The 25,143-nt window shown below is 37.1% G+C and overlaps 1 protein-coding gene and 1 long non-coding RNA gene across 4 annotated transcripts in view; both read left to right on the forward strand.

Annotated features, from left to right (window-relative positions):
• Nucleotides 1–1,039: 1,039 nt before the first annotated feature.
• On the forward strand, nt 1,040–21,726 carry trpm6 (transient receptor potential cation channel, subfamily M, member 6). 3 transcript variants are annotated; one of them, XM_079606269.1, is made up of 41 exons: nt 1,041–1,207; nt 1,326–1,427; nt 1,633–1,697; nt 2,132–2,211; nt 2,348–2,386; nt 2,973–3,156; nt 3,262–3,475; nt 4,017–4,141; nt 5,106–5,277; nt 5,367–5,541; nt 5,650–5,773; nt 7,358–7,430; nt 7,511–7,611; nt 7,701–7,835; nt 7,940–7,993; nt 8,463–8,603; nt 8,828–8,944; nt 9,056–9,303; nt 9,468–9,696; nt 10,221–10,370; nt 11,349–11,450; nt 11,564–11,692; nt 12,624–12,872; nt 13,017–13,191; nt 13,372–13,486; nt 13,679–13,869; nt 15,343–15,475; nt 16,067–16,992; nt 17,081–17,157; nt 17,275–17,395; nt 17,757–17,800; nt 17,889–17,953; nt 18,042–18,064; nt 18,173–18,223; nt 18,322–18,387; nt 18,469–18,770; nt 19,733–19,815; nt 19,903–20,108; nt 20,208–20,259; nt 20,389–20,498; nt 21,156–21,725. In XM_079606269.1, the coding sequence occupies exons 3-41, from the start codon at nt 1,695–1,697 to the stop codon at nt 21,221–21,223; spliced, it is 5,652 nt and encodes a 1,883-aa protein (XP_079462395.1). In that variant the 5' UTR covers nt 1,041–1,207; nt 1,326–1,427; nt 1,633–1,694; the 3' UTR covers nt 21,224–21,725. The 3 variants fall into 3 exon arrangements, with proteins under 3 accessions (XP_079462396.1, XP_079462395.1, XP_079462394.1); XM_079606270.1 differs by lacking the exon at nt 1,326–1,427 and having other exon boundaries at nt 1,040–1,207; nt 10,302–10,370; nt 21,156–21,726; XM_079606268.1 differs by lacking the exon at nt 1,326–1,427.
• A 3,203-nt stretch (nt 21,727–24,929) lies between these two features.
• Nucleotides 24,930–25,143, forward strand: part of LOC306995506 — a 45,732-nt gene continuing 45,518 nt past the window's right edge. Inside the window, exon 1 of the long non-coding RNA XR_013796875.1 lies at nt 24,930–25,029. This is a non-coding gene — a long non-coding RNA (uncharacterized lncRNA). The remainder of the gene's footprint in view (nt 25,030–25,143) is intronic.

The following is a 25,143-nucleotide window of genomic DNA, read 5'->3' on the forward strand; positions in this document are numbered from 1 at the left end:
TAGAGACATGCTTTAACCTCAAGGACAACAAAGAAGAGAATTACCAAAAACCTAATATTGAGCTCACTGTAGAGGTCGTTTTACTTATTCCAATCATTTAGTATACTAGACTAATTTGTTTTAGACTTAACTGGTACATGGCAACAGTTGTTGTCAGGGCAAGATCTGGCAAAAATTCGGAAATGATAGCATATGAGAATCAAGCTCCATACCTCTGATGACAGGTGAGAGGTTTTTTTTTTCCTATTATTATTTAAATGAATACATATTTTACATGATGTAGCTTGCATGTGCTATTATAGAATGTTACTGCTATGAAAAGTGAAAAAAATATGAAATATATTTTTAAGGCGACAGCATATTTAAAAAAAAAACACATGGCATTCATCAGCCAATCCGATTTCATATGATGTTCGAAATGAATAACAACAGCAAATTTTCAGTAAACTTGGTGGGCTAATCAAGGGTAAGAACTGAAGCATGAAAAGTTTTATCCGGTTTGGACAGAAGAGGGCACTATAACAGTGGGGAACAATTTACATACCACTAATACATCTAAATGGCACGGATTTGGTGTATTAGCTATTAAAAATATAATATAATTATAAATATGAATAATCGCTTATGTGCAAATAATCCCAATGACTGATACTTGCAACTATGCTTGCTACTTATGATGCATAAATTAACATTTTACTAAACATTGTTTGTATGTAAAGATGCCATCTCGTGACAGTCTGGCCTGACGTCGGTCTTTCCATTATTTGCGCTCCTCCTTAACTACCTTTAACAGCCTGCGCGCATTTAGTTAGTCATTCACGAACACATTTTCCCTTTTCGCTCCAATGCTCTTGAAACCAGTGGGAAATCATATTACACTTTAAGCGATAAATAAAAATAATAATAACAATAAGCATCTGAAAATACATTTCGAAACTGTTACTGGAAGAAAGTCAAGAATGAAGTTACATTTGTGATGTTATGCAACTATTGGTCTCTTGAATAAGCACGAGCTTCCCAGAACGAAACACAAGTTCGCATGCACTTATGTTCCAGTTGCATGTCCACACTCGACACTTCCAGCACTCGGTAAAGCCCACCCACTTCCTAGCTCATCGCACCTCTTCAATTATGCGCTTTTAATGCAGGAATAAGAATACGCTGAATTTATGGAAAGCATGACTGGAAAAACAAGACTATCACACAGGTAAAAAAGCGCTAAGCAGAGCGGTATGTTATCTCGGGTAATTGCCTTTTTGGATGAAACGAAAACTTATATCCTACAGGGGTTTTCTCTAAGGCATGTTAAAACTTGTGTTTTTCAGTTATCTCATCTCCCATTCCGAACAGGATTGTTTTGCATGCGTAGTTACAACATTTTACGGCCACTTTTCGTTCAAATGCACGAATGTATTTGTACAGTTAGTGTAAGTACTGTATGTTTTGTTTCGGTCACTGTTTCTCCACCCTTTTATTCGTTTTCATTTCTTCGGCTAGATGGCAGTATTTTAAGTTCTGAATTTAGTTTCTCATTTGAGTCTCATAATTTCACCCAATAATTCCCGGAAAAGGATGTGTAGGCTACGTAATTTTCCACCGCACGCTAAAGCATTGTTTTTTTGTCTGGCAAAGATCTGCAATGCTGAAAGTATTCTTGACTGACTGACTCTACTGTAAAAGAGATTTGAGGGGAAATGGTATGTTGCATCACACACACACACACACACACACACACACACACACACACACACACACACACACACACACACACACACACACACACACACACACACACACACACACACACACACACACACACACACTTATCAGTGTTATTTTAGTAATATTTAGTTTCATGTTTAAGTGGTTCAGTTGTTATTGTCATTGTTATTAATTGTTTTAATATCGCTATTTAGCTTTCATTTATTGTTTTAGTTTTAAGAATTGTATACTTTCAACCTTATTTTATTTCAGTTAGTTTCCAAGTCAACATTTCTCATTTTTATCTAATATTTTATTTCACATTTATTTTAATGAATAGAACATTTTAATAGTTGTAGTTAACAATACCAACTGTAGTGGTAATAGTGGCCTATAATATGACATACATTACAACTCTTTTTCCCTTTAGTCTAGACGCACTTGGATCCAGGCCACTTTTTACAAGAGAGAATGTGTCAAATTTCTGCCAGCCTCACGTGATTATCACAGGTGTGCTTAATAATCTTGGTTGTCATATCTGCATGCATACTATCTTTTAGTGATGATAATGTTAATCAAGTGTAATTTAGGTTATTAATTAAGTCTTAAAAGACCCATATGAATTGCCATTTTTACTGTTTTGCAGGTGTTATCCAGTGTGTCAAGTTTGCCAAAGCTTAGTAAGGTATTATTTATGTTGATCATCAGTACAAACATTCTCTATTTTTTTCCATGAAAATGTTTTTCTCATTGTCCTTATTTTTATGTAAAAACTCACAATCATGGAAAATTTTAATGATTCGTAAGAAATCATAGTACAATCAGGGAAATCTTTTTTGTCAGTCAAAAATGTTCTAGTCATACATGGTCATGATTGAACTAAAACAAGGCAACAAATTATTACAACGTGGCGATGTTAATAAATCAAGGGTACAAAATATTATATTGTGCGCACAATTTACTTAAAACGAGGGAACGAATTAGTAAAACGTGCCGATGCATTAGTAAGTTGTTGGAACTAATTGTTAATTTGTGGCCACAATATACATGTTTTTCTCTCGCATGTCATGTGCGGGACTCCGTATAGTCATTCTCAGCCATAAAATATTAAATTGTAAAGATATTGCTCTTTGTGAGTGTGATCTCTATGAAATAATTTTTCGATTCCTTACCCAGTAATCACGACTGGAAAAGTCATAGTAATTCACTGGTCAAAAGCTGTGGGAAAGTATGAAGTTTCAACAGTCTCAAAGTGTCATCTCTGTCCTCAGATGTTGTTGTGGGAGGCTGATCGCGGAGCATGTGGGGCCATACTCTGGCTTGCTGGGACATGACCCTGGGGCAGACCCTACTGATGAGGAGTGGTCAGTGCTGCGACACACCAGCATCAGCCCCACCGATGCTTTCGGATCGCTGGACTTCCAGGGCAGCACAAAGCGCACATGTCGTGCCAAGGTAAGTGCATACAAGGACAAAAAAACTCATCATCTAGATGCCTATTAATAGTGCATATATAATATGGGATCACGCATAGTAAATTAAGAGCTATTTTCTCTACAGTATGTGCGTCTTTCCTGTGACACTCCACCAGAGCTCCTGGTGCAGCTGATGCTGAGAGAATGGCACATGGAAATGCCCAAGCTGGTGATTTCCGTGCACGGAGGGACTGAAAACTTCCCTCTGTCTCCACGGGTGTGTCAGGCCCTCAGCGCAGGGCTCATCACAGCTGCAGAGAGCACTGGAGCTTGGATACTGACCGATGGGATCAATACGGGTTTGTGGGTGCTAGTGGTATATGTGGAATGCACTTTAAACATCTTGTGTTTGCTATCACACTATTTTCTAGTGAAGTAGTTATGTTGTATTAAAAATATGAATAAATACTACAATAGCATATAAATAATATTAAAATAACACTGATAAGGCCATCATGAATTACAGGTATGCATAAACTCTCGAAATCAAAATGACCTTATCAGTGTTATTTTAATATTATTGATATGCTATTGTAGTATTTATTCATATTTTTAATACAACATATAACTACTTCACTAGAAAATAGTGTGATAGCAAACACAAGATTTTTAGATTTTAGACAATTATATTTTATTTTAATATTTACAGTTTATTTTTATTTTATTTGTTTTTATTTGTTTATTTCAGTTAGTTGACAAGGCAACATTTTACTCTTAAGTTTATTTTCAATCTAATATTTATATTTTATTTTATTCAGGTTCATTTTAATTACTGAAAACAAGTTTTAAAATAGTTTTAGTTAACAATAACAACTGGACATTATTTCTCCTTGCATCCAGGTGTGTCTAAGTATGTTGGTGATGCTGTAAAACTGTATGGGTCACATGACCACAGGAAGAGGAATGTTGTAGGGATCACACCCTGGGGGATTATTGAGAACAACAGTGACCTTATCGGCCGTGATGTGAGTTTTTTTTTCTTTTTTTTTTCTACATTATATTATTGAATTATATTTCACATTGGGATCTGAGCTCACTGATTGAGGGTACTTTCACACGATGTACAAAATGTTTTTCCTTGCTTTTTTGAAAAGTTTCACTTACAGACGACAAGGTTGTCAAAGCGATCCCCATTCACACTGATCCACGAAAACGACTATAGATTGAACGCATAATACGCATGCGAATGACGTCACCGTTTTCTCAAATTCATGTTTTTGTAGTTTACACAGAGACGATAATGGTATTGTTTTCAAAAAACGTGCCCGTGGAAACCCATTTTCAAAAGTTTGTGTTTTCAGGCCCCAAAAACGGCATTGTAGTGTAAATGAATGGCCAAAACACATAAAAACTTTATTTCTGGGTCACTGATAAAATAAGTACATTTGTGACATTGATCATGAGACTCTTTGTACCAATGGTCAGATGTTAGATATTTTTAGATCATTCTTAAATACTACTGGAGACCATGATTATCAGTTTTTTTTACACAAACTTATGCAATTCATGCATCTCAAGCTCACTTGTGGTGGTTGAGGAAAGACCCCGTCTTGACTGTAAAGCGCTTTGGGTGTACAGTAGTACATATGAAAAAGCACTATATAAATGCCTCATTCATTAATTCAAGTGCTGCTGTCATTGGTGCAAAAAAGGGACGAACCAAATATTCTGAAATATTAATGATTAAATTTCACTCAAAGTTTTAAACTCAAATGAAAGTTTTCACTCAAATTGTTATACTGATTTTTTATAAAACTTGTCAATAGAAAATAATTTTCATTAGTGGCCTCAGACTTTTGGACCCTTGTGTTGGCAGTGCAAAAAAATGAACACCTAGCATTGTAATTGTTGTTATTTGTTATATTAATATTTCCTGTATTTTGTTCTGGATCTGCTATACTGATGTTGAGGTTTATGGTCCTATATCAGGTTCTGAGGCACTACCAGGCTCTGGGTAATCCCCTGAGTAAACGTGCCAGTCTGAATGGCATGCATTCGCACTTCCTGTTAGTCGATGATGGTACTATGGGTAAACCAGGTTGTCAAAACGACCTGAGGAAGAGACTGGAAAGGCATGTACACTTTCAGAAGATCCACCCAAGTAAGAGTTTTCAGTCTTATGTCAACTGTTTTTGTTAAGTTAAATGATGTACATATGTGATGTTTTTGTGTGTGTGTGCTCATTTTAAGGGCTGCCTCAGCATGTGCCTTTAGTGTGTGTTGTAGTAGAGGGGGGTCCCGCCATCCTCTCTGTGGTGCTGGAGTATGTGCACAGAAGTTCTCCTGTGCCTGTGCTGGTGTTTGAGGGAACAGGCAGAGCTGCAGACCTGCTGGCTTTAATACACAAACAAACAGCTGTAGACAGGTCTGTCTGACATAAATGTGTATGAATTTAATAATATTTAGGTCCTATTGTATGGAATATTTTGACCATTGTTTCTGTGTATGGCTCTTGCACATATATTTGTCTTAGAAAGTTGGATTCCGACATTAAAGAGGATGTCCTGCTGAGGATTCAGGATATGTTTGGTGTGGAGAGAGCGGAGTCCACTGAACTCCTTAACATACTTATGGAATGCATGGAACATAGAGAGCTTGTAAGTTCAGTAGCCTTATTTTAGATCTCTCTGGAATACTTGATTGTGATTGTTAAAGTTAGAATTAAAGACATTTCATTTCAGAAAAGTTTAATGTTTGCATTTTACAGTTAACTCTTGTGCAAACCTCTTAATTTAAACTTAATTTAAAAATAAATGTATTGTTTGAGATTGAACAAAGAGCCTAACATATGTGACTTAAGTAAAAATTATTAATTCATACTCATTCATATTAAAGATGAAATCTTGTTGTGGTGTATAAGAAAAACAAATTGTGTATGATTATTATGATCATTATGGTTATTATTATTCTTTTATAGTTATTTTTTTTATTGATTCCTTTCAAACATATTATTCTTGTATTGATCCATTTATGTTTTTTGTCTATTGTGTCTTTTAATATCATATACTCACATACTCATCGAATTCATGTATTCAAGGGCTTATTAATTACAAAAACGATGATTTATTTTTGCTAATTATTATTTTATTTTAGTTAGTTTTTCAGTAACTGTTGTTAGTTTCGTTGAGATTTTCATTTTTGTTGAATCTCTATTTTGTTTCAGTTTACGATGTTTTGACCAATAGTTTTATTATTAGTTTCAGTTTTCGTTTACGAAAATAACCTTTCCTACATAGCTCTGCTAACTTCAAGTCTCTTGTATCGCTCAGCAGTCCTTTTCTTTCTTCGTAATAAAATATAAACTAAAACTAATTATAAAACTGTCAAAATGTTCAGACACATTAAAGAATCATTTTTAAAATAAGTTGCTAAAATAAAAAATCATTATTTCAAATGGTGGTATCCGCTGTCTTGGGAACACCGCTCTCAGGAGATACCGATCAGTTTATTTGTAGATTGTAATCGTCAGTTCAGGAAATGTTATTCAGTCTTAACATTCTTGAGAACTTCAGCAAAGTTCTTTTCCTCTAAGCTGTGAACCTAGTGCAACATATTCCAATCCCCTTCTGCATTTCTTTGGCTGTTTCCTCTTCTTCCGTCGTCTTCTTCTTCCTCTCTCCTCCTACTTGGCGGTAAACACTGGTTGTTTTGTGTGATAAGATGCCTGCTGTGTATCGGTCTCTGTCACTACGCCGAAAGCTCTGATGCTAAGCCTCCATCAAACGGAATGTTGTAGTTTACCACACCCATCCCACATCTCTGAGCGTCTAAATTGAGAGAGAACAGAATAATTGGAATGATGGCGCATGAAACGTATTTCCATATTAATCGAGTAGAAGGGATTAATTTGGTCCCCAGGCGTACAGATTCTTTGATTGGGTATGAATCACTCTTGTGAAGACGAAATGCCAAAGGCATGTTAAGAGAAGAACATCTCCTCTGGGTGTCTTATAGAGTTACATGCATTTATATATTGGCATGGGATGCTGGTGGTTTCAGACTAATACCAAACAAAATAAATAACTGCTGGCTATATTGAACACGACACAACGGCAGTGGCACTAGTTTGCAAATCTGTTTTAATGCTGGCCATCTGTGTTGATTAAAATTCATTTTTTATGTGCAACTTATGGACTCTTTTTTTTTAATGAGGTCAAACTTCAACATTTTTTTCATGTTAGATCACCATTTTTGACTCAGAATCTGAGGACCTACAAGAGGCAGATGTTGCAATCCTGTCTACATCACTGAGAGGTATGTAATGCTTAATAATACTTATCATTTTATTTAAAGGTTGGATTAATGTGCTAATTCCCCCAAAAATGAAAATACAGGTACCAGAGCTTCCCCTGAGGAGCAGCTGAATATCACGTTGGCCTGGGACAGGGCTGATATCGCAAAGGACCACATTCTGGTGTATGGACAACAGTGGCAGGTACAGTAAACAAGTTATGATTTCACAGCCTGGATTAAGGCTTTTATGAGTTAGAACAGATGTGTATAACCCAGCACTGGATTTTGTAGGTGGGATCTCTGGAGCAGACCATGTTGGATGCCCTGATAATGGATCGTGTCAGTTTTGTGAAGCTACTAATTGAAAACGGCATGACCATGAGCCGCTTCTTGACCATCTCTCATCTGGAACAGCTCTACAACATAGTGATTCTCATTCTCATACCCCTTACGTGAAGCTTTTGTCTCTGATATAAGCAAGAATCTCTGATCCTTCTTGTTCTTATGAAACTTATATTTGTATTTTCCAGCATAAAGGCTCATCAGATCATTTCCTTCGACACATCATTGAGGACGCCAAACAGGTTTGTGTAGAGGAAACCCTTTAAAATCTGTTCTGCATTGAGAATTTCATAGGTCAAGGGTTGTCATTCGGTCAACTGTTTTGGAAAATATTCAGTAAACAAAAATACAATGTTTACTAAACTTTGCCACCATGGCAATACAATATATTTTTAAATATATTACAATAGAAAGCAGTTATTTTTTAATATAATAATATTTGACAATATTCCTATTTTTACTGTATTTTTGATCAAAAATATTCTAATACCAACAATCTTACCAACCCCAAAATATATACTATACATGTTAATAATAATTATTTTAACATCATAAGGTATGTACATATATTAATAGGATAATAAATGCATGTTATTATTATAGGTCAGGCTTAAAATGTAACTCAATTTTTTTTCTCCATTTGTCAATCCACCAATGGGCCCTTGACCTGAAAAAGTGTTTCCTTAAGCATTTTTTTTTTTTTTTTTGTAGACTCGTCTGCCTGCTGTTTATAAGATATCTTTAATTGACATCGGAATGGTGATTGAATACTTGATTGGTGGAGCTTATCGAAGCACATATACACGCAAGAGCTTCCGAGTCATGTACAGTCGCTTCCATAGCCCAGCAAAGGTCTGCCTCCTTTTTGCCATCCAGCTGCTACATAATGACAAATATATTGTATGTTGTTTGTGTTAAGTCTGACATAGTGTTTTTTATCTCTGATAATTCATTTATAGAATAATTTTAGCCAATAACCATGCATTTGTGTGTTTTGAAATCTGTTGGCCATGAATTTCCATTTCCTTTAGACATTATCTAACTTAAATTTAACGAGCTATGTTGATCTGGGATAGGAGGGTGGTAAGGAGACATCCAGCCCCTTCAGCAAGGCCAGGAAAGCAGCTCGAACTCCAGAGACCTCCCAATCTCGCTCCCATTTCCACAGAACCGCTCAGCCGTTCAGACACCAGGTCCTTTGTGCTTTTTCATTCTGTTCATAGACGCAACAATGAGTCATGCAATTGCGAATGTTTTCACAATCATTCCATTTATTAAAAACACCCAGAATTGTGTCTTTGCAGGAGGGTGCGGTAGCACCTCAGGACCTGAAGTCAGCCCAGAGCCCCGACTTTGTATGCACTTTTAACGACCTGTTTGTGTGGGCAGTGCTCAAGCATCGGCAAGAGATGGCGCTGTTCCTGTGGCAGCATGGAGAGCAGGCTATGGCCAGGGCGGTTGTGGCCTGCAAGCTCTACCGCGCTATGGCAGTGGAAGCCAAGGAGAGCAATATGAGTGACAGCATGGCCGAGGAGCTGAAGAAGAAGTCTCTGTCAGTTTCGTATTTTCCTCATTCCAAAGCTAATTACAAACTCCATATGCCAAATGCCGTTTAATGGATATAACATTGGATTAGAAAGAACTGTATCTCGAGTTTAAAAATGTTGTGTTTGAAAGTTGTCGAAATAACGCAATGTGATTGAACTGATTTTTTAGAGAGTTTGGAGAGCTGGCTGTGGATCTCCTGGATCAGGCTTTCAGAGAGAACGAGCGCATGGCGATGAAGCTGCTGACCTGGGAGATGAAGGACTGGAGTAACTTCACCTGTCTGCAAATGGCCGTCTCCTCAAGACTAAGGCCCTTTGTGGCTCACAACTGCACTCAGATGCTCCTCACAGACTTGTGGATGGGCCGCCTCAACATGAGAAAGAACTCCTGGTTCAAGGTGTGTTGAATTGCTTAATAATTGTGTGACATACTTCAATAACATGGATGAACTTGTATAGCTTAGCACTGTTTTTAATAGTTTAATTTTTTTTTCAACTATGCTGCAGAAAGGATAAAAATCTGTTGCATTTAAAGGGTTAGTATTTGGGGTGTTGTTTATTTATAAACATTACTGTTTTGTAATTTTTCTCAATAATTACTCATGCATAAGCACTCCATGCGACATGTTTCGATCCCATCCCCCTCTCTTACTCCTGAAGTTTCATTCGCTGCTGAAAGCTCCATGGTTCAAGGAGGCAAAAAAAAAACTAAGAAATTACTCAGGCAGGTCAGCTTTCCTAGAAGCAGAATGGAAGTGACACAAATAACTTGCATTTCAAACATCATGTCAAGCTGGCAGCCGTGTGCCTACAGATTCATTTTATTTTCATTCTTTTGAGATTTATCATTTTACAGCAGATTTGTGACCCAGATCTGTTTTTTAGCGGCTGTTGTCCAAAAACCATATCCTTTCATGTCCAGATTATTGCCAGTATTCTGATGCCTGTGGCCATTCAGATGCTAGAGTTTAAGAGTCAGGCAGAGATGTCCCATGTTCCTCAGCCCCAGGAAGCCTTACAGTTTGGGTGGGACCCAGGAAGCCCTGAAGAACAAGAACGGGCAGCAAATGCAGTAAGTAATTCAGACAGGCTCACTGTAACAATACACCACACACCAATTATGTTTCGCAGCTGGGGAGCCCATTCAGTTTGTTAGACTGATTCAAACTGACCACTTCATTTTTATTAAGTAATTAGAGTCATTCATTTGTAAATCAAACTACACTGGTCATGCTGTAAAAACTACAATAAAGCTATTCTTTTGAAGAAGCGAAACTACATTTAAATCTTAAACTTAGGTTTAAATCTGTCACGCTAACTAACATAGTTAATTCTGTGCAGGGTCTTGAATTGGCAATTCAATTGGTTAATTTGTCTGAACTGTCCAAATGAATCGTTTCACTAGAATTCACATCTAGAATGCTAAATATAAAGATAACTATATTAGTGTGCAGACCAACGGGTGACAACATTGTGCTTATTCTAAGCACGTGCTGCAGTTTTGTTGTCTGACACTTTAAATGTTTGAGCTTTTAAAAAGCATTTTGGATTCTGATTGGCTGTCAATTCTTTAGTGTGCAGGAGCTGGAAAAATCATTCAGAAATTGAAAGGTTGGACTTCACTATTCTCATAGAATTAGGAAGATTATTAAAACGTTTTAGTTATAGTTATCATTATAGTTTTTATCCTTGGTGTGGACAACCCTTGATAGAGGATAGTTTGAAGAGTTTGTGTCTTTCCTCAGCTCATGCGGCTGTAAAACTGCTTGGACAATACAATGTGAAATTAACACAGGAATGTAGCCACATTATTTCTCATAAAAAAACAATGACGACTTACTAGAAAAAGCTGCACTTTTTTTTAAAACTAACTAGTCATGGTATGACCTCACTACTCTCACTCACTAAGTTGTGACTTCACTACTCTTACTAAGTTGTGACCACACTACTCTTAGTTAGTCACTTCCTAATTAACCTATTAACACTCTACTCAGTCTTTGACTTCTTATGGCACAGTGTGTAATTTACATTGACAGTGGTCTTTCTCTAGATTCAGGGTGATGAGGAGAAAGGGAGCAGATGTCTTTGTCCCTGGACCAGAAAGGTGTATGACTTCTATACTGCTCCGGTGGTCAAATTCTGGTTTCACTCAGTAGGTTTCCCCTTAATTCCCTAGAGCTTTCCCCATTCTTTCATTATGCCCTCTCGCTCCATTTGTCATCCTTTTCAACCTTCCATCTCTAAAGATCTGATTTGTCCACACAGATGGCATTCTTGGGTTTCCTCGTGATGTTCTCTTATACTGTGCTGGTGAGGCTGGAGGAGAAACCCAACATTCAGGAGTGCTTGGTCATATCTTACATCCTGACCATGGCAGCGGAGAAAGCTCGAGAGGTAAAAGACATATACCGTATGACATCATCAATGCCTGCTTTTTTCTGTGAATTGTTGGCCCAGTGCCCTTTGCAGCTGTTCATGGCAATTAAAGAATAAAATGTTTCTTCGAAATGTCTTATCTTAACCAAGCTGGATTCCAAAGGTCTTGTGGAAGGTGCTATCTCTTTCTGATTAGGGAGTTTTCAAGTTGACCCTGATAATGCCACTGTCTGACTCCCCATCCTCTGTTATCTATGAACTCAGCTACAGATCATTGGTGGGAATTATTAACAGAGTTCTGACATACACTATATGTTTGAGAGATTGTTTATACTCTTTATACTCTGAATAACAAGTGTCAGTCAGTCAGTCAGTCCACAGGGGTATCTACTCCAACAAACATACTTAATATTACTGTGAGGTGCATAGGCCCAACCATATGCTAAATTATTAGCATGACAAATATGTCATTTTAGAGTTGTCATGTGCTCAACAGCTAATAATTCACAGTAATCATCATAAACAAACCATTCCCGTATCCTTATTGTTAGTGAACCTGTATTTCAATTTGACTGGGTCGAATATTATTTTAACTGGCATTAAGTTTTGTTCCTGATGATCAAGGTAGCATGTTAGTTAACTTGTTCATTTGCATCTGTCTAATTCGGCTAGCTGACAGATGAAATTGTGCCACAATACAGTACTGTTTTATTTCATGCATAATATTGGCTGTCAATGACAACAGATATGGGGAGAGTTTGAACTTTTATATGGTTATGAACATTTTATTGTTTCCATTTAGCAGTTTTTTTCTCTCTCCTGTCCACGACCCTTTAGAACAAACCTGCTACTCAATTTTGATTCATAACCCACCAGTTAAGAGCCACCGATTGACATATTAAGTAAATTATGTTGAGAGTTACGATAATGTGTACTGTGTGTTTTCTAGGTGTGGGTATTGGAGCCCAGGAAGTTCACTAAGAAGTTGAAGGTGTGGTTCAGCGAGTACTGGAATATCAACGACTTCATGGGCATCCTCTTGTTCATGGTTGGGGTCTCCCTCCGGTGGCATCAAGAAACGCGCTTAGCCAGTCATATTGTCTACTCTTTGGATTTTATCTTCTGGTCTGTCAGGCTTCTAGACCTGTTCGCTCTAAATCAGCATGCAGGACCCTACTTGACCATGATCACCAAAATGGTGTGTAATTTAAATGTATTAAACAAAATTTACTGAAATGTTTTTCCTAAACTCAGAATTAAAAGATCTTTTATAACTTTGAGATGTGTTTCACAATAATAGATAATACAATTTAAAATGTGTATATATGACCTTCTCCCACAGATGAGCAATATGTTCTATATCGTAGTCATTATGGCGATTGTGCTGGTCAGTTTCGGCACGTCCAGGAAGTCTATCCTGTCCCCTGATGAGGATCCGTCCTGGAGTCTGCTCAGAGATGTAGTCTTCCAGCCCTACTGGATGATCTTTGGGGAGGTGTATGCTGGAGAAATTGATGGTGAGTAAAAGACCATTCAGTCTGTTCAGTTCATCTGATTTGAATAAACCTTTTCCCACAGCTTGTATGTCAGAACATAGTTCACCCGTTACATCTTTTAGATGATTTACTCTATTATTTTTAATTGTAAGACATTTTTATTTTGTATTCTTTTGTGATCATCCTTTTTGTTTTTGGCAGCCTGTAGTAACCCTGAAACCTGTGTCCCTGGAGCCTTTCTCACCCCCTTCCTGCAGGCCGTCTACCTTTTTATTCAGTACATCATCATGGTCAATGTACTCATTGCCTTCTTCAAGTATGCACTTCATCTTCATCTTTAAGACTTGTCATTCGCTTACATATTTTGATCTGTTTTTTTCTGTTGAGTTGTTGGTTTAATATACGGCATGGCATCCAGATAGGAAGAGCATTGCAGCGTTGATGTATTGTTGGATCTTGGTTGCTTTGTGATGGTTTAACCTACTTTGCCTTATTATTCTCTTCACAGCAATGTTTACTTTGACATGAGCTCCATATCCCGTAAGCTGTGGAAATTTAACCGCTATCGTTACATCATGACCTATCAGGAGAAACCGTGGCTGCCGCCCCCTCTCATCCTTCTCAGTCACATGACTCTGTGTCTCAGTTCCGTGTGGCAAAAGCACAGCAAGGCATCCAAACGGGGAAGAACTGGTCTAAGTAAGTGTGTGTTTGTATGTAATTTTATTCACCATCATAGCCCTCTGTGTTATGTCTTACAAAATGGACACACAGAGGTAGGATTGTGACAATACAAAAAAAGATGATAGTAGTGGATACATGGATACGTTCAGTGTTAGAACAATATAACAAACATTAAACAGCAGAATCAAGTATCCAATAAGAAATCCATAAATTGAAGATTAAATATATTATTAAATGAAAATATTTATATTAATTTACGCATAGTATTCTTCACATAGTATTCCTCGCTGAGTTTGACTGAGAAGAAGATCTGTCTATTAGAGGTATACATTTTTGTTCTGAATTAATTTTTTATATTATTCCTATTGTGATGTATTATGAAATCTAAAATTTCACAATTCAATTGAGTCTTAATTCAATTCAATCCAATTAAATTATTTTGGAGAGATTCAAAATACTTGAATCTCTCCAAAGACTACAACAAACGGCTGGTAGGGACTACATTCCTCCTGGGTTAGTGACATCACCAACCAATTTACATAAACCCCAACCCCAGAACACGATTTATAGATTATCAAGACAGAATATGCTAATCAATGTCTAGAAGATAACTACACATAAGTTACATAAATTCATCAACTAACCATTCAAAATGTCCTGTTGCATTTTACATGTTGTCACTTTTTCTTGAGTCTCTCCATCGTTGTCTGACTCCAGCTTGAACATAAAAGGCTAAAAGTTTTTGACATTTTCAGTGCATGTCTGTGTGAGGTAAAAGGACACAAGCTGTCCTCTGTGCCAGTTGCAGCAGCTCATTTGCATTTAAAGGGAGAAACACAGAAACGGTGCGTTTTTGCTCACCCTCAAAAAGTGACAACTTTAACATGCTATATAAAAACATCTGTGGTGTATTTTGTGCTAAAACTTCACACACACACACACACACTGGGGACATCAGAGATTTATTTTACATCTTGTGAAAGGGGCATTATACCACCCCTTTAAAAGACAGTATATTATGCTCTATAGTCTAGCCTATTGCTGCAATGTTTCTTTTACGCGGCTGAAAATAACTGTGCTTTCTGTTACTGAGCCTGTGTCTGTCACTCGTCCTCTTAAAAGTGGAAGCTTGTGCGTAGCTTTGTTGCATTATATTGAAACTTTGTTGATGTTGTTATTGTCATGCGTGTTCTGGTTATTTGCGCATGATTAAGTGGCCGTGATTTTTAAGTGATTTTTTTTAAAGTGGGGATTAGGGGTGCGCCATCCTGGTTGGGACATAGAAGGGGGTGCGCAGGAAAAATATTTTGGGAACCGCTGGTCTAGATAATCTAGAAAATAATCAGGCTTTACATTCAGAGTCTCAAATTATTAAAATTAGTTATTGATACAATACAAAAATAAAACATACTGTTGTTTCTTAAAATCCCATTTTTATACAGGATATTATCACCAGTTAAGTGTATTGCTGGTACTGTATGTTTACAGAATTACTCCTGGCCCCAAATGATCTGAAGAAGTTGCATGAGTTTGAGGAGAAGTGTGTCGCTGGATATTTCAGAGACAAAAAGGAGAGTCAACAAAGCTGTGAAATCAACCGGATTCGCTCTGCAGCTGACAAGTGAGTGCATCTCCCAGAACTCATTTGGATGCAGTAGGAAATTACATCAGTTTTGTTTTAGTTAATCTATTAGTTGACTGAACTTTGTATATAAAGTTATGCATCTGAATTCCCATTATAAATTAGTTTGAGTTTATTTTCTTATAAAGCACATTCCTGCTGCAACTAGTGTAGCCTAAAGTGCTGTACAATACAATCATAAAACCAAACATAACACAATAAAACAAGACTACATGAAAGACCAAAATTGAGTTCTATTTCTTGAGACTAACATTTCTTAGTTGTTCATTAACCCTAGTACAACCTTAGTAACATTTCGATACGGGGCAAAGAGCTAAGAGAGCACAAAACAACATCAGTTTTGCTCTCATTTAAATGGAGAAAAATCTTAGCCATCTGGCCTTTTACATCTTCAAGACACTTACTAATGTTGGAAAAGGACCTATCAATCGAGTGCAATGGGTCATAGAGTTGTATCGTTGGCATAAAAGTGGTATGCGATCTGATATTTCCTAAAAATAGAACATGATGGTTTTGTTTATCTTAAATGGAATAGTAGAATAGTTTGTTTACTACAGTGTTTGTTTCTAGGGCTGAAGAGATGGCTGGAATATTAGTGGAGGTTGCTGAGAAGGTCAACATCATCCAAGACGATCTGCACACTTTAGATTGTCACTTGGGGCAGTTGCAGGACTTGTCTGCTTTAGCAGTGGACACTCTAAACCTCCTCTCAGCCACAGACAACCAGCAGCTAGAAGTGGCCCGTCTTGGTCAGAGTCAACCAATTACATGCCGCCATGAGCAAGTGTCCCATAGCTGCTGTCTCCGCATTGGTGGAAGTATCGCGCCCAGCCAAGCACTTCCGTCTCCGAAGCACTACCGCAGTATGCCACCTTCCCTGCTCCGAAGTTTGGGGCCTGGCCGGCAGCGTCCTTCCCTGGAGTTGCCACCAGGGACGAGTGTCGGACCCTTTGAGGTCAGGAACAAATGCATGTTGGCAAACCCTGAGGAAGAAGATTATAGTTTTAGGTGGCCCCTACAGCATGGCGATTCAAGAGAAGGTGTATCAATAGAATGCGATTTCTCTTTACCTCACCTATGCACTGGATGGAGGGACAAGGGAATGTATGGATCTGGAGAACCATCACGTGCCAGTTCTCCTACCATGCCATTTATGAGGGACTTACAGCTTCAACCCAACCACGAGGAGTCTATGGAGGAAGAGGACGATGAGGACGACTTGCACGCAATATCCAGAGCCTCCAGCCACACGTTCCTGCTCGCAGACTCGCAGAGTGATGGAGACCGAGCAGTTGGGATCAAAAACCCGGCATTCTACAGGCTTGATGATGGTGAACGCTTCACAAGACCTCAAGGACTTTCAGGCAGGAAATGGGCCTATGATCTGGAGCAGAGCCGCTCGCTCTCGGCTAGTGTGGAGAATATGGCGATGCCTGATACAGCAACATCAGAGCACGACAGGCGGAAGCTTCCCCACCACAGCCATGACCAGAAAGGTATAATGGATGCATCTCATAACAATATACTAAGTAACAACCTCAGTTTCTGTTTAATAACCAGTTTATGACTATCTGTAATCTGTAGGATTATCTAAGATCTTTAGGAGACAAAAGTCATTTGGGAAAAAGTCCATAAAGACCAAAGCAGGAACTCCTGAGAATGTAAGCCATCCTGCTATGCGTTTAATTTCATTGCATGCAAGTTGTCCACTAGTGGTGGTCTTCCATGGAGCACTAATGATGGTCATATGGTCAAGTGGTGCCTCTGTCTCCTCTTAGGTAAAACTCGATGAAATTCGGGGATGCATGCATGAGTTTGACCCACGCAGAAAAAGGAAGAGGAAAGTAAAAGGCCTGTTTGACCGGAGATTCAGAACCTCAGTCAGTCTAACCCAGCTGAGTATGTTTTTTAAAATACATTTACATTTACATTTGTAATTATAATAAGCATTTATTTTATTATATATTTTTTTATATAATTGTATTATTATTTAAATTATATTTAATTAATTAATTAACTTTTTTTTTTTTTTTTTTTTTTTTTCCGATTTCCCCAAAACCCCTGGTGTATGTCAAAAAAAGACAAGGCGTTATTTTCCAAAACAGGAGCTTGGTTCATTTTTGTTAAATATCAAGCAATTGAGCAGTCTACTTAGAATTTGCTTTTCTAAATTAGTTTTTACATCTGGAATTGCTGACGGAAATAAAATGACAGTAACCCACAAAGTGACAATGGGATAAGTTTTCATTTTATTTACTAGATGTTGACCAAGTGGATAACACAAAACTGGCCCCATCATGGCTGGTAAGTTCACCTGTAGTGATTTGGTCATTTGATTTCTTTCCTGTTTGTGAGACATTTGATTTGGCTGTGTGTTATGATCTCTCTTCAGAACACTGTGAGTCCAGGGCAGCCACTTCTAAGCAGCTGGGCCAGGTCTATCTGTCAAAGACCTTCGTAAGTTAAGTTTTTGATTTGATTAGACATTGTAAGTAATCACAGGAAACATTTCTAGCTCTTCACCTAATTTCTCTACTTCTTGTAGGGTAAGCAGTATGACACAAGAAGGTAATTGTACATACATATTATTGTAAGTCTGTTTATGATGTGAGTAAATTGCATGGGTTTAATTTTGGTGAAAGACATGTTTTTTGTGCTCTCTTTGTCTGATGTTAGTAAGGAGCTCTACGTTTAAACTGACAGAAGATTTAGGGCAGCATTACTCAGGTGAGTAATAACTATAATTATCACCTCCTATATATATATATATATATACAGTATATATGGTTGATCTCTTTTGGTGATTTTTTTTCTTTTTCTTTCAGCAATGGAGAGGAACAACCTAATGAGACTGGCTCACTCTATACCATTCACCCCTGTGTCGTTATTGGGTAAATAATAAACCATGGTTGTTATTTACCCAGTGATGGACATATTTGGCTATTTTCATGAATGTCCTCTGCTCTATTCAGGTGGTGTTGAGGTCTGTATATATACACTGGAGGAGACAGATGCAGGATCTTCTCTTGGGAATCAATCCTCTGGCATCTCCGACTGGCTTCAGCACGGGCGTACCGCTGTTCTTCAACCGTTAGCTCACCAGGAAGTGCTGGATGGGGGTCTGCGCAGGGCCACCAAGGTGGTGTGTACCTGGGCTGAGGGTGATGTGTTGAAGCTGGGCTCAGTGTATGTCGTGAAAGCCTTTAGGCCAGAGGTGGTTCGCATCTGGCAGAAAGTTTTCCCAATCAGCACTTCACTCCATCTTTGTCTGCGGGTACATCTTTGACATTTTTAAAGATTATGAACAGTAATGTAAATAAACTGTAAATTCTGCAATTGATAGATTTACGTAACTTTCATTGTAATATCCTTTTATTGATCTATTGATTATCACTTATTATCTACAGACAGTATATACAGTGTATGTATTGTTTGGAATAATATTTTTTTTTAATGTTTTTGAAAGAAGCCTTTTATGCAACCTGCAGTAGGCTGAATTTATTTGAGGAAAAATACAGTAATGTTGTGAAATATTACAATTTAAAATAAAAATTCCTGTGATGGCAAAGGTGAATTTTCAGCAGCCATTCCTCTAGTCTTCAGTGTCTCATTATCCTTCAAAAATCATTGTAATATGCTGATTTGGTGCTCAATAAATATTTCTTATTATTATAAATGTTGAAAACATACAAACATAATATTTTTGCGGAAATAAACCATAGTACACTACCATTCAAAAATTTGAGGTAAGTAAGATTAAAAAAAGAAATTAATCCTTTCAAATAAATGCTGTCCGATTGAACTTTCTATGTAAAAAGTTTCAGTTTCCACCAAAATATTAAGCAGCAATTACTGATTTTAACATTGGTAATAAGAACAATTATTAACAATTGAGCTCCAATAATAATTGATAATAACTGAGCACCAACTCAGCATATTAGAATTATTTCTGAAGGATCATGTGACTGAAGACTGAAGTAAATAATTGCTGCTGAGAATTCAGCTTTGCCATCCAAATTACATTTAAAATTATATTACCATTGAAAACAGTTATTTTAAATTGCAATACTATTTCACAATATTACTGCTATATAATATCACAATATTACTTAAATACAGCTTTGGTAAGCATAAGAGAGCCTAAAAAATAATGAATGAAATAATGAATGAAAATAATTCATTATTCCAAACTATTCTCTCTGCTTCTCTGTTGAATACTTTCTCTCCAACCTGTAGGAAATCCAACAACAGAGAGCAGCACAAAAACTCATGCAGCGATTCAACCAAGTTAAACCCAGCAGTGTTCCCTACAGTTCTAGGTCAGCATTATGAATTCTATCTGCATTATTATGACGATAAGAAGTTGATTATGTATATGACTATGTATAGTCTATGTATGTGTGCAGGTTTCTGGATGTCTCCTTGCTGCACTGGCGCTCAGACGGCCAGTGGCTGACTGTTGAGAAGAACATGAGTGGACATTTCAGGAAATACAACAATAATACAGGAGAGGAGATCTCGCCCTCCTCTGGTCTGGAGGAAGCAATTCTAGCGTTCTCTCACTGGACATACGAGTACACCAACAAGGAACTGCTAGTGCTGGATCTACAAGGTATAGATAAGCTTACTCTAAGAGCTTGTATGGTTATCATTATTGGAAAACTTATTGTGTTGGAAAGTTGATGAAATGAATCTTCATTTTTATTATAAGGTGTGGGAGTGGACCTCACTGACCCCTCACTGATCAGAGTAGATGATAAAAGGTAAATAAGCACAACACATGATATAAAAGCACAACAAAATGTATTTACTAAAATGGGAAATTAGTTTTTTGGAAATGTGCCAATGCATTTGTTTACTCTGCTCCTAAGTAAAGTTTGCTCCTGTTGTAGCTCCTCTGGAGAGATGGCGTTTGGACCTGCCAATTTGGGCGATGATGCAATCCAGAGCTTTGTTCTAAAGCACACCTGCAACTCCTGCTGTAAGAAGCTCGGTCTCTCAGGTGAGGTAACACTCATGTCACAGGTTGAGGGTTGAACTTTCAGGACTCTTTTATTTTTTTACTTCCTGCTGTGGCAGATCTCGCAAATACGGCCTACCTTCATGTTTCCAACTTTAGAAGTGATTTGATAGTTCGTTTGAAAAGAGCAAACTTCAAAATGAACAGGAAAAGCCGTCTAATTAAGCCTGAAGGTTTAGAAAAAATTATAATGAGGCAGAAATTATTTCATTTCCATGACAGCAAAGGCATGCAGAAGAGGGGCGTGGTTTCCTTTGTGGCATGTGGAGTGTTCTCTTTGATTACATATTTAATAGTTCTTTGTGCGTTAGAGAGTGTTGACTTTGATTAGATATTAATTACTGTCTCATGGAAGACATATGAGATGCCTGTTGTTTGTATCAAGAGGGAGGCTTTGCTTCAGAAGTACAGGGATAAAAAATAAACAAACAAACGAAAACCACTCCGCCACATTTGTTTGATATTTCAAAGGTGCTTTGTTTTTTATTCGTCTTGCGTCCTCTCCAAGAACCACATCAAATCAAAACAAATTATTAATGTACAATCCACAAATTTCATTTCGGATCTTAAGAAAAGCATCTCTCTGTGATAAATTATGTATATGAATCGCAATTGTGTATATTGTGTTTGGCTTTTCAGATTTGAAGAGTTGCGGCAGCCAAAAGAAGTCAGTTCCTGCCTTTGATGAGGCGAGCAGCACAGTTTAACCTCTGACCTGGAAGTAGACTTTATCAAATCCACAGAGGGTATGCAAAGACTCCGAGACACAGATCAGTTTCCAGTGGAGCTCGTCATGTTCACATCCTGTTTCCTCTAATCTTTACTATATATATATATATATATAAATAAACGTCGTAAAAAGCTGCTCAAGGTGACAAAACATTTTCGTTTGTGTTGTTTTTGGCTGATGCTAGTTTATGATAAACAGTAACAGGTGCAAAAGTTGATAAGGGACGTCATGTGTCTGAAATTCTTCCATTTCACCTTTTTTATTATTAGTTCATGTCAATGCGTATATTAATGTTTTAAACACTGTTTAAAATATGTTTTTACGTTTAAAGAGAAATAAAATATAAATACAGTATGCAACTCACAATGAGCAAATGACAGCTCTCTCACATTTGCTTTTAATCTAGTCAAAGCGCTCCAACCATTGATACGTTGATGGTCATGGAAAACCTATTTCCAGGGAATTTTAAAATAGTTATTTCCAGGATATCATGGAAATAAATAAATCAAATATTTATTCTACTAAAATATGGAATATTTTTGCTCAGCTAAAATATTGTTGCACTCTTAGTTGTTTTCAAACAGCCTTTCTGAATAGTTGAGGTCACAAGTTTTCATACACCTTGCAGAATCTGCTTTTAAATGTTATTTTAAAAAATAAGAGGTATCATAAGTTGCATACTGCTTTTTATGTAGTACTGCCCTGAATAAGCTAAGCTTCATAACATAAAGTCTACAAGACAAAATAATAGTATTATTATTATATTATTGAGTCCCTTGTTTGTCCTGAACAGCTGAACGATCCACTGTTCTTCAGAAAAATCCTTCACTAAAACTCTTTCCAACAGTGACTATGATATTGAGATCCAAGGAACTAGCTTGAGAAGCTTCTGATCATCCAGGTGACGACACAGTATTAAAAGCATAGTTCGGAGTAATTTCAACCTAGGGTCCTTTGCACCATGACATTGTTAAAGTTAGAGTTTATTTAGAGATATCAGCCGAATGGCTTAGTGCAGGCGCTAATGGATCCAAGGTTGTACCTTGTAACTTACCACACTAATAATGCCCGGAATGGTACCAAACTTCTACAGTAGTACAAATAGGTTATGTACTCATAAAACGAGGCATTGGAAAGTTTGTAAGTACATCAGGAGTTTATTTAAGTAACACTTGCCTGATGGCTTATGCTACCGCTAACCCGGACGTCGAGGTCACTTCTGTGATTTGGGAAAAGCCCGTAACTTTAAAGGGGTGGTTGATTATGATTTAACTTTTTTTTTACTTTAGTTAGTGTGTATTATTGCTGCTTGAGCATAAACAACATCTGCAAAGTTACAACGCTCAAAGTTCAAAGGAAAGGAAGATATTTGCTTTTAAAGGAATAGTCTTTTAAGGACTACAACAAACGGCTGGTAGGGACTACACAACATTCCTCCCGGGTTAGTGACACCACCAACCCTAGAATTTACATAAACCCCAACCCCAGAACACGATTTATAAATTGTCATGACAGAATATGCTAATCAATGACTAGAAGATAGTTACTCCACATCAACTACATAAATTCATCAACTAAACATTCTGAAATGTCTGGTTGCATTCTACATGTTGTCACTTCTTCTTGAGTCTCTCCATCATTGTCTGACTGCGGTTTGAACATAAAAGGCTAAAAGTTTTTGAAATTTTCAGTGCATGGTAAAAGGACACAAGCTGTCCTCTGTGCCTAGAGCAGCAGCTCATTTGCATTTAAAGGGACAGACACAAAAACGGTGTGTTTTTACTCACCCTCAAAAAGTGACAATTTGAACATGCTATATAAAAATATCTGTGGTGTATTTTTTGAGCTAAAACTTCTTATACACACTCTGGGGACATCAGAGATTTATTTTACATCTTGTGATAAGGGCATTATATCACCCCTTTAATAATGTTCGACCAAGGGAAAAAAAGCATCTGGGGAGGTGTTTGGCTTGAGGTCATGCTTCAAAGGACCCAAGGTTGAACTTACCCGGAATCATCCTTTTGTGTAAATTCGGTTATTCATTTGGTCTTGTTATCTATTTAAACATCTGTTATGTGAAATAACATGATTTAAAACAGCTGTACTAAATAAAAACAAAATGCCATTTTTATGATCCCTCTTTTAATGTAGATTATGCATGGGTAAACTTGTGACCTCAACAGTACATATATTTAATGTTACCACTGACTGGCACTGGCAGTGATGTAGTTTATTTTTCTTGTAATACAAATATTTTGAATGCATTTTATTCAAATCTTATACAATTTTATTACGATTTGAAGAATTTGATTGCTTGTGAATTCAATCAAAAACCTATGAATCAAGTCTAACCAACCATGCAGTCCTAGAACTAGGCCTGTCTATGAGTGCAAAATATAATTCAGTATTTATAATTAGTGTTACAAATAATAATAATATTCTAAACATCCTTAAAACAAGATATATTTATTTATTTATTGCAAGATAATAAGTTTATGTATCAAAGTTTATTTTTCTTAGCCCACTAGCAAAAGTAATTGTCAATTTATTCCATACGTTAACTAAAGGTAACAAGACTTGTTCTCTGAAAATATATATTTATTTATTCAAAGTTTATTTTTTATCTTACACACTTTTGTTTCTAAAATAAATGTATATTGTTCTAAGGGTGTTTCGATAATTTTACTGGGACACAAGAAACGAAGACAAGATTGCATCCATAAAATGTTCTTTATTTTTTTTATCCCACAAAGAAATGTCTACAAAAGCCATAAAATATAGAATTTAACAAAAATCACTTAAGTCCTTCGCTTAGTATATACAACATGGAGGAGACACTTTAAGGTCTTGATTAATCAGTACTTTTGCATGTCCATTCCACAATGTTTGCACCTCAAGCTCACCCCCACCCCGCAATTCATATTCATTTAGACATATTCATTCACTCAGTGCTATTCACCCTTAACTTATATAATGTTATACAATCCAACTTACATTTATACATACACACATATGCACACACTCACACCGTTGGCAAGTTAACAGAACCCCCCACCCTCCCATGCTACATGTGCTTTGCTATTGTGGACATTGTGCTAAAGTTCTGTCAATCAGAGCCTGTTCTCCATGAACAACAAACAGTTGGTTGTCTGAATATTCACACTTGCATCTGAATTCCACTTTTTGATTGCTTCTCAAGTAAACAACTTGTACAGTAAAGCATCTACCCCGTTTGCCATTCAGCTTCACTTCACACTAGCTATGGCACTTGAAAACAAAAATGTTTCGTTTACATATTTAGTACATAAAAAGATTTTGCACACTATTGTACAGTCTTAAGGGTTTTGGTAACATATGCTACCTTTGTGTGTTTGTTTAGTTTTGTTTTCATCCAGGGAGACATTCTGATTCATGAATTAACGAAAAAAGAAAAATAATTAAAAAAAGAATGAAATAAAATAAAAAATAAAACAAAATAGAAATGTGTAGTATCAGAACCTCAGTAGAACGTGTACTGTAGCCATCTGTGGCCGCACGCAGTTTTTGACTCAAAAACACACAGACATCTGTTATTTCCTTCATGTTAAGTGTAGGACTAGTTTTATGCCTAGCTGATATATTCATACGGAACTAGTCTTCAGCAAACTTGCAAGGACCAACACATTTAATGTACGCATGCGCAGACGCGAGTGCTGTGTGTGCTTGGTCAACGCACTGACAGCTTTTACGTTGGTCTGGCGGCTGTAACAAGTCTCAAGGGGGAGATAGAGTTACATTCAGGTAAGTTCAGTTGCCACAAACAAACATAATTATACTAACTGTAGCTCAGCCACGACAGTAATTGACCTAAAAGAGAGAACAGACCGCAATAGAATATATTTTCGCTAATTCGCG

Source organism: Phoxinus phoxinus (genome assembly GCF_949152265.1).
Source record: "Phoxinus phoxinus genome assembly, chromosome: 3".
Taxonomy (NCBI): Eukaryota; Metazoa; Chordata; class Actinopteri; order Cypriniformes; family Leuciscidae; genus Phoxinus; species Phoxinus phoxinus.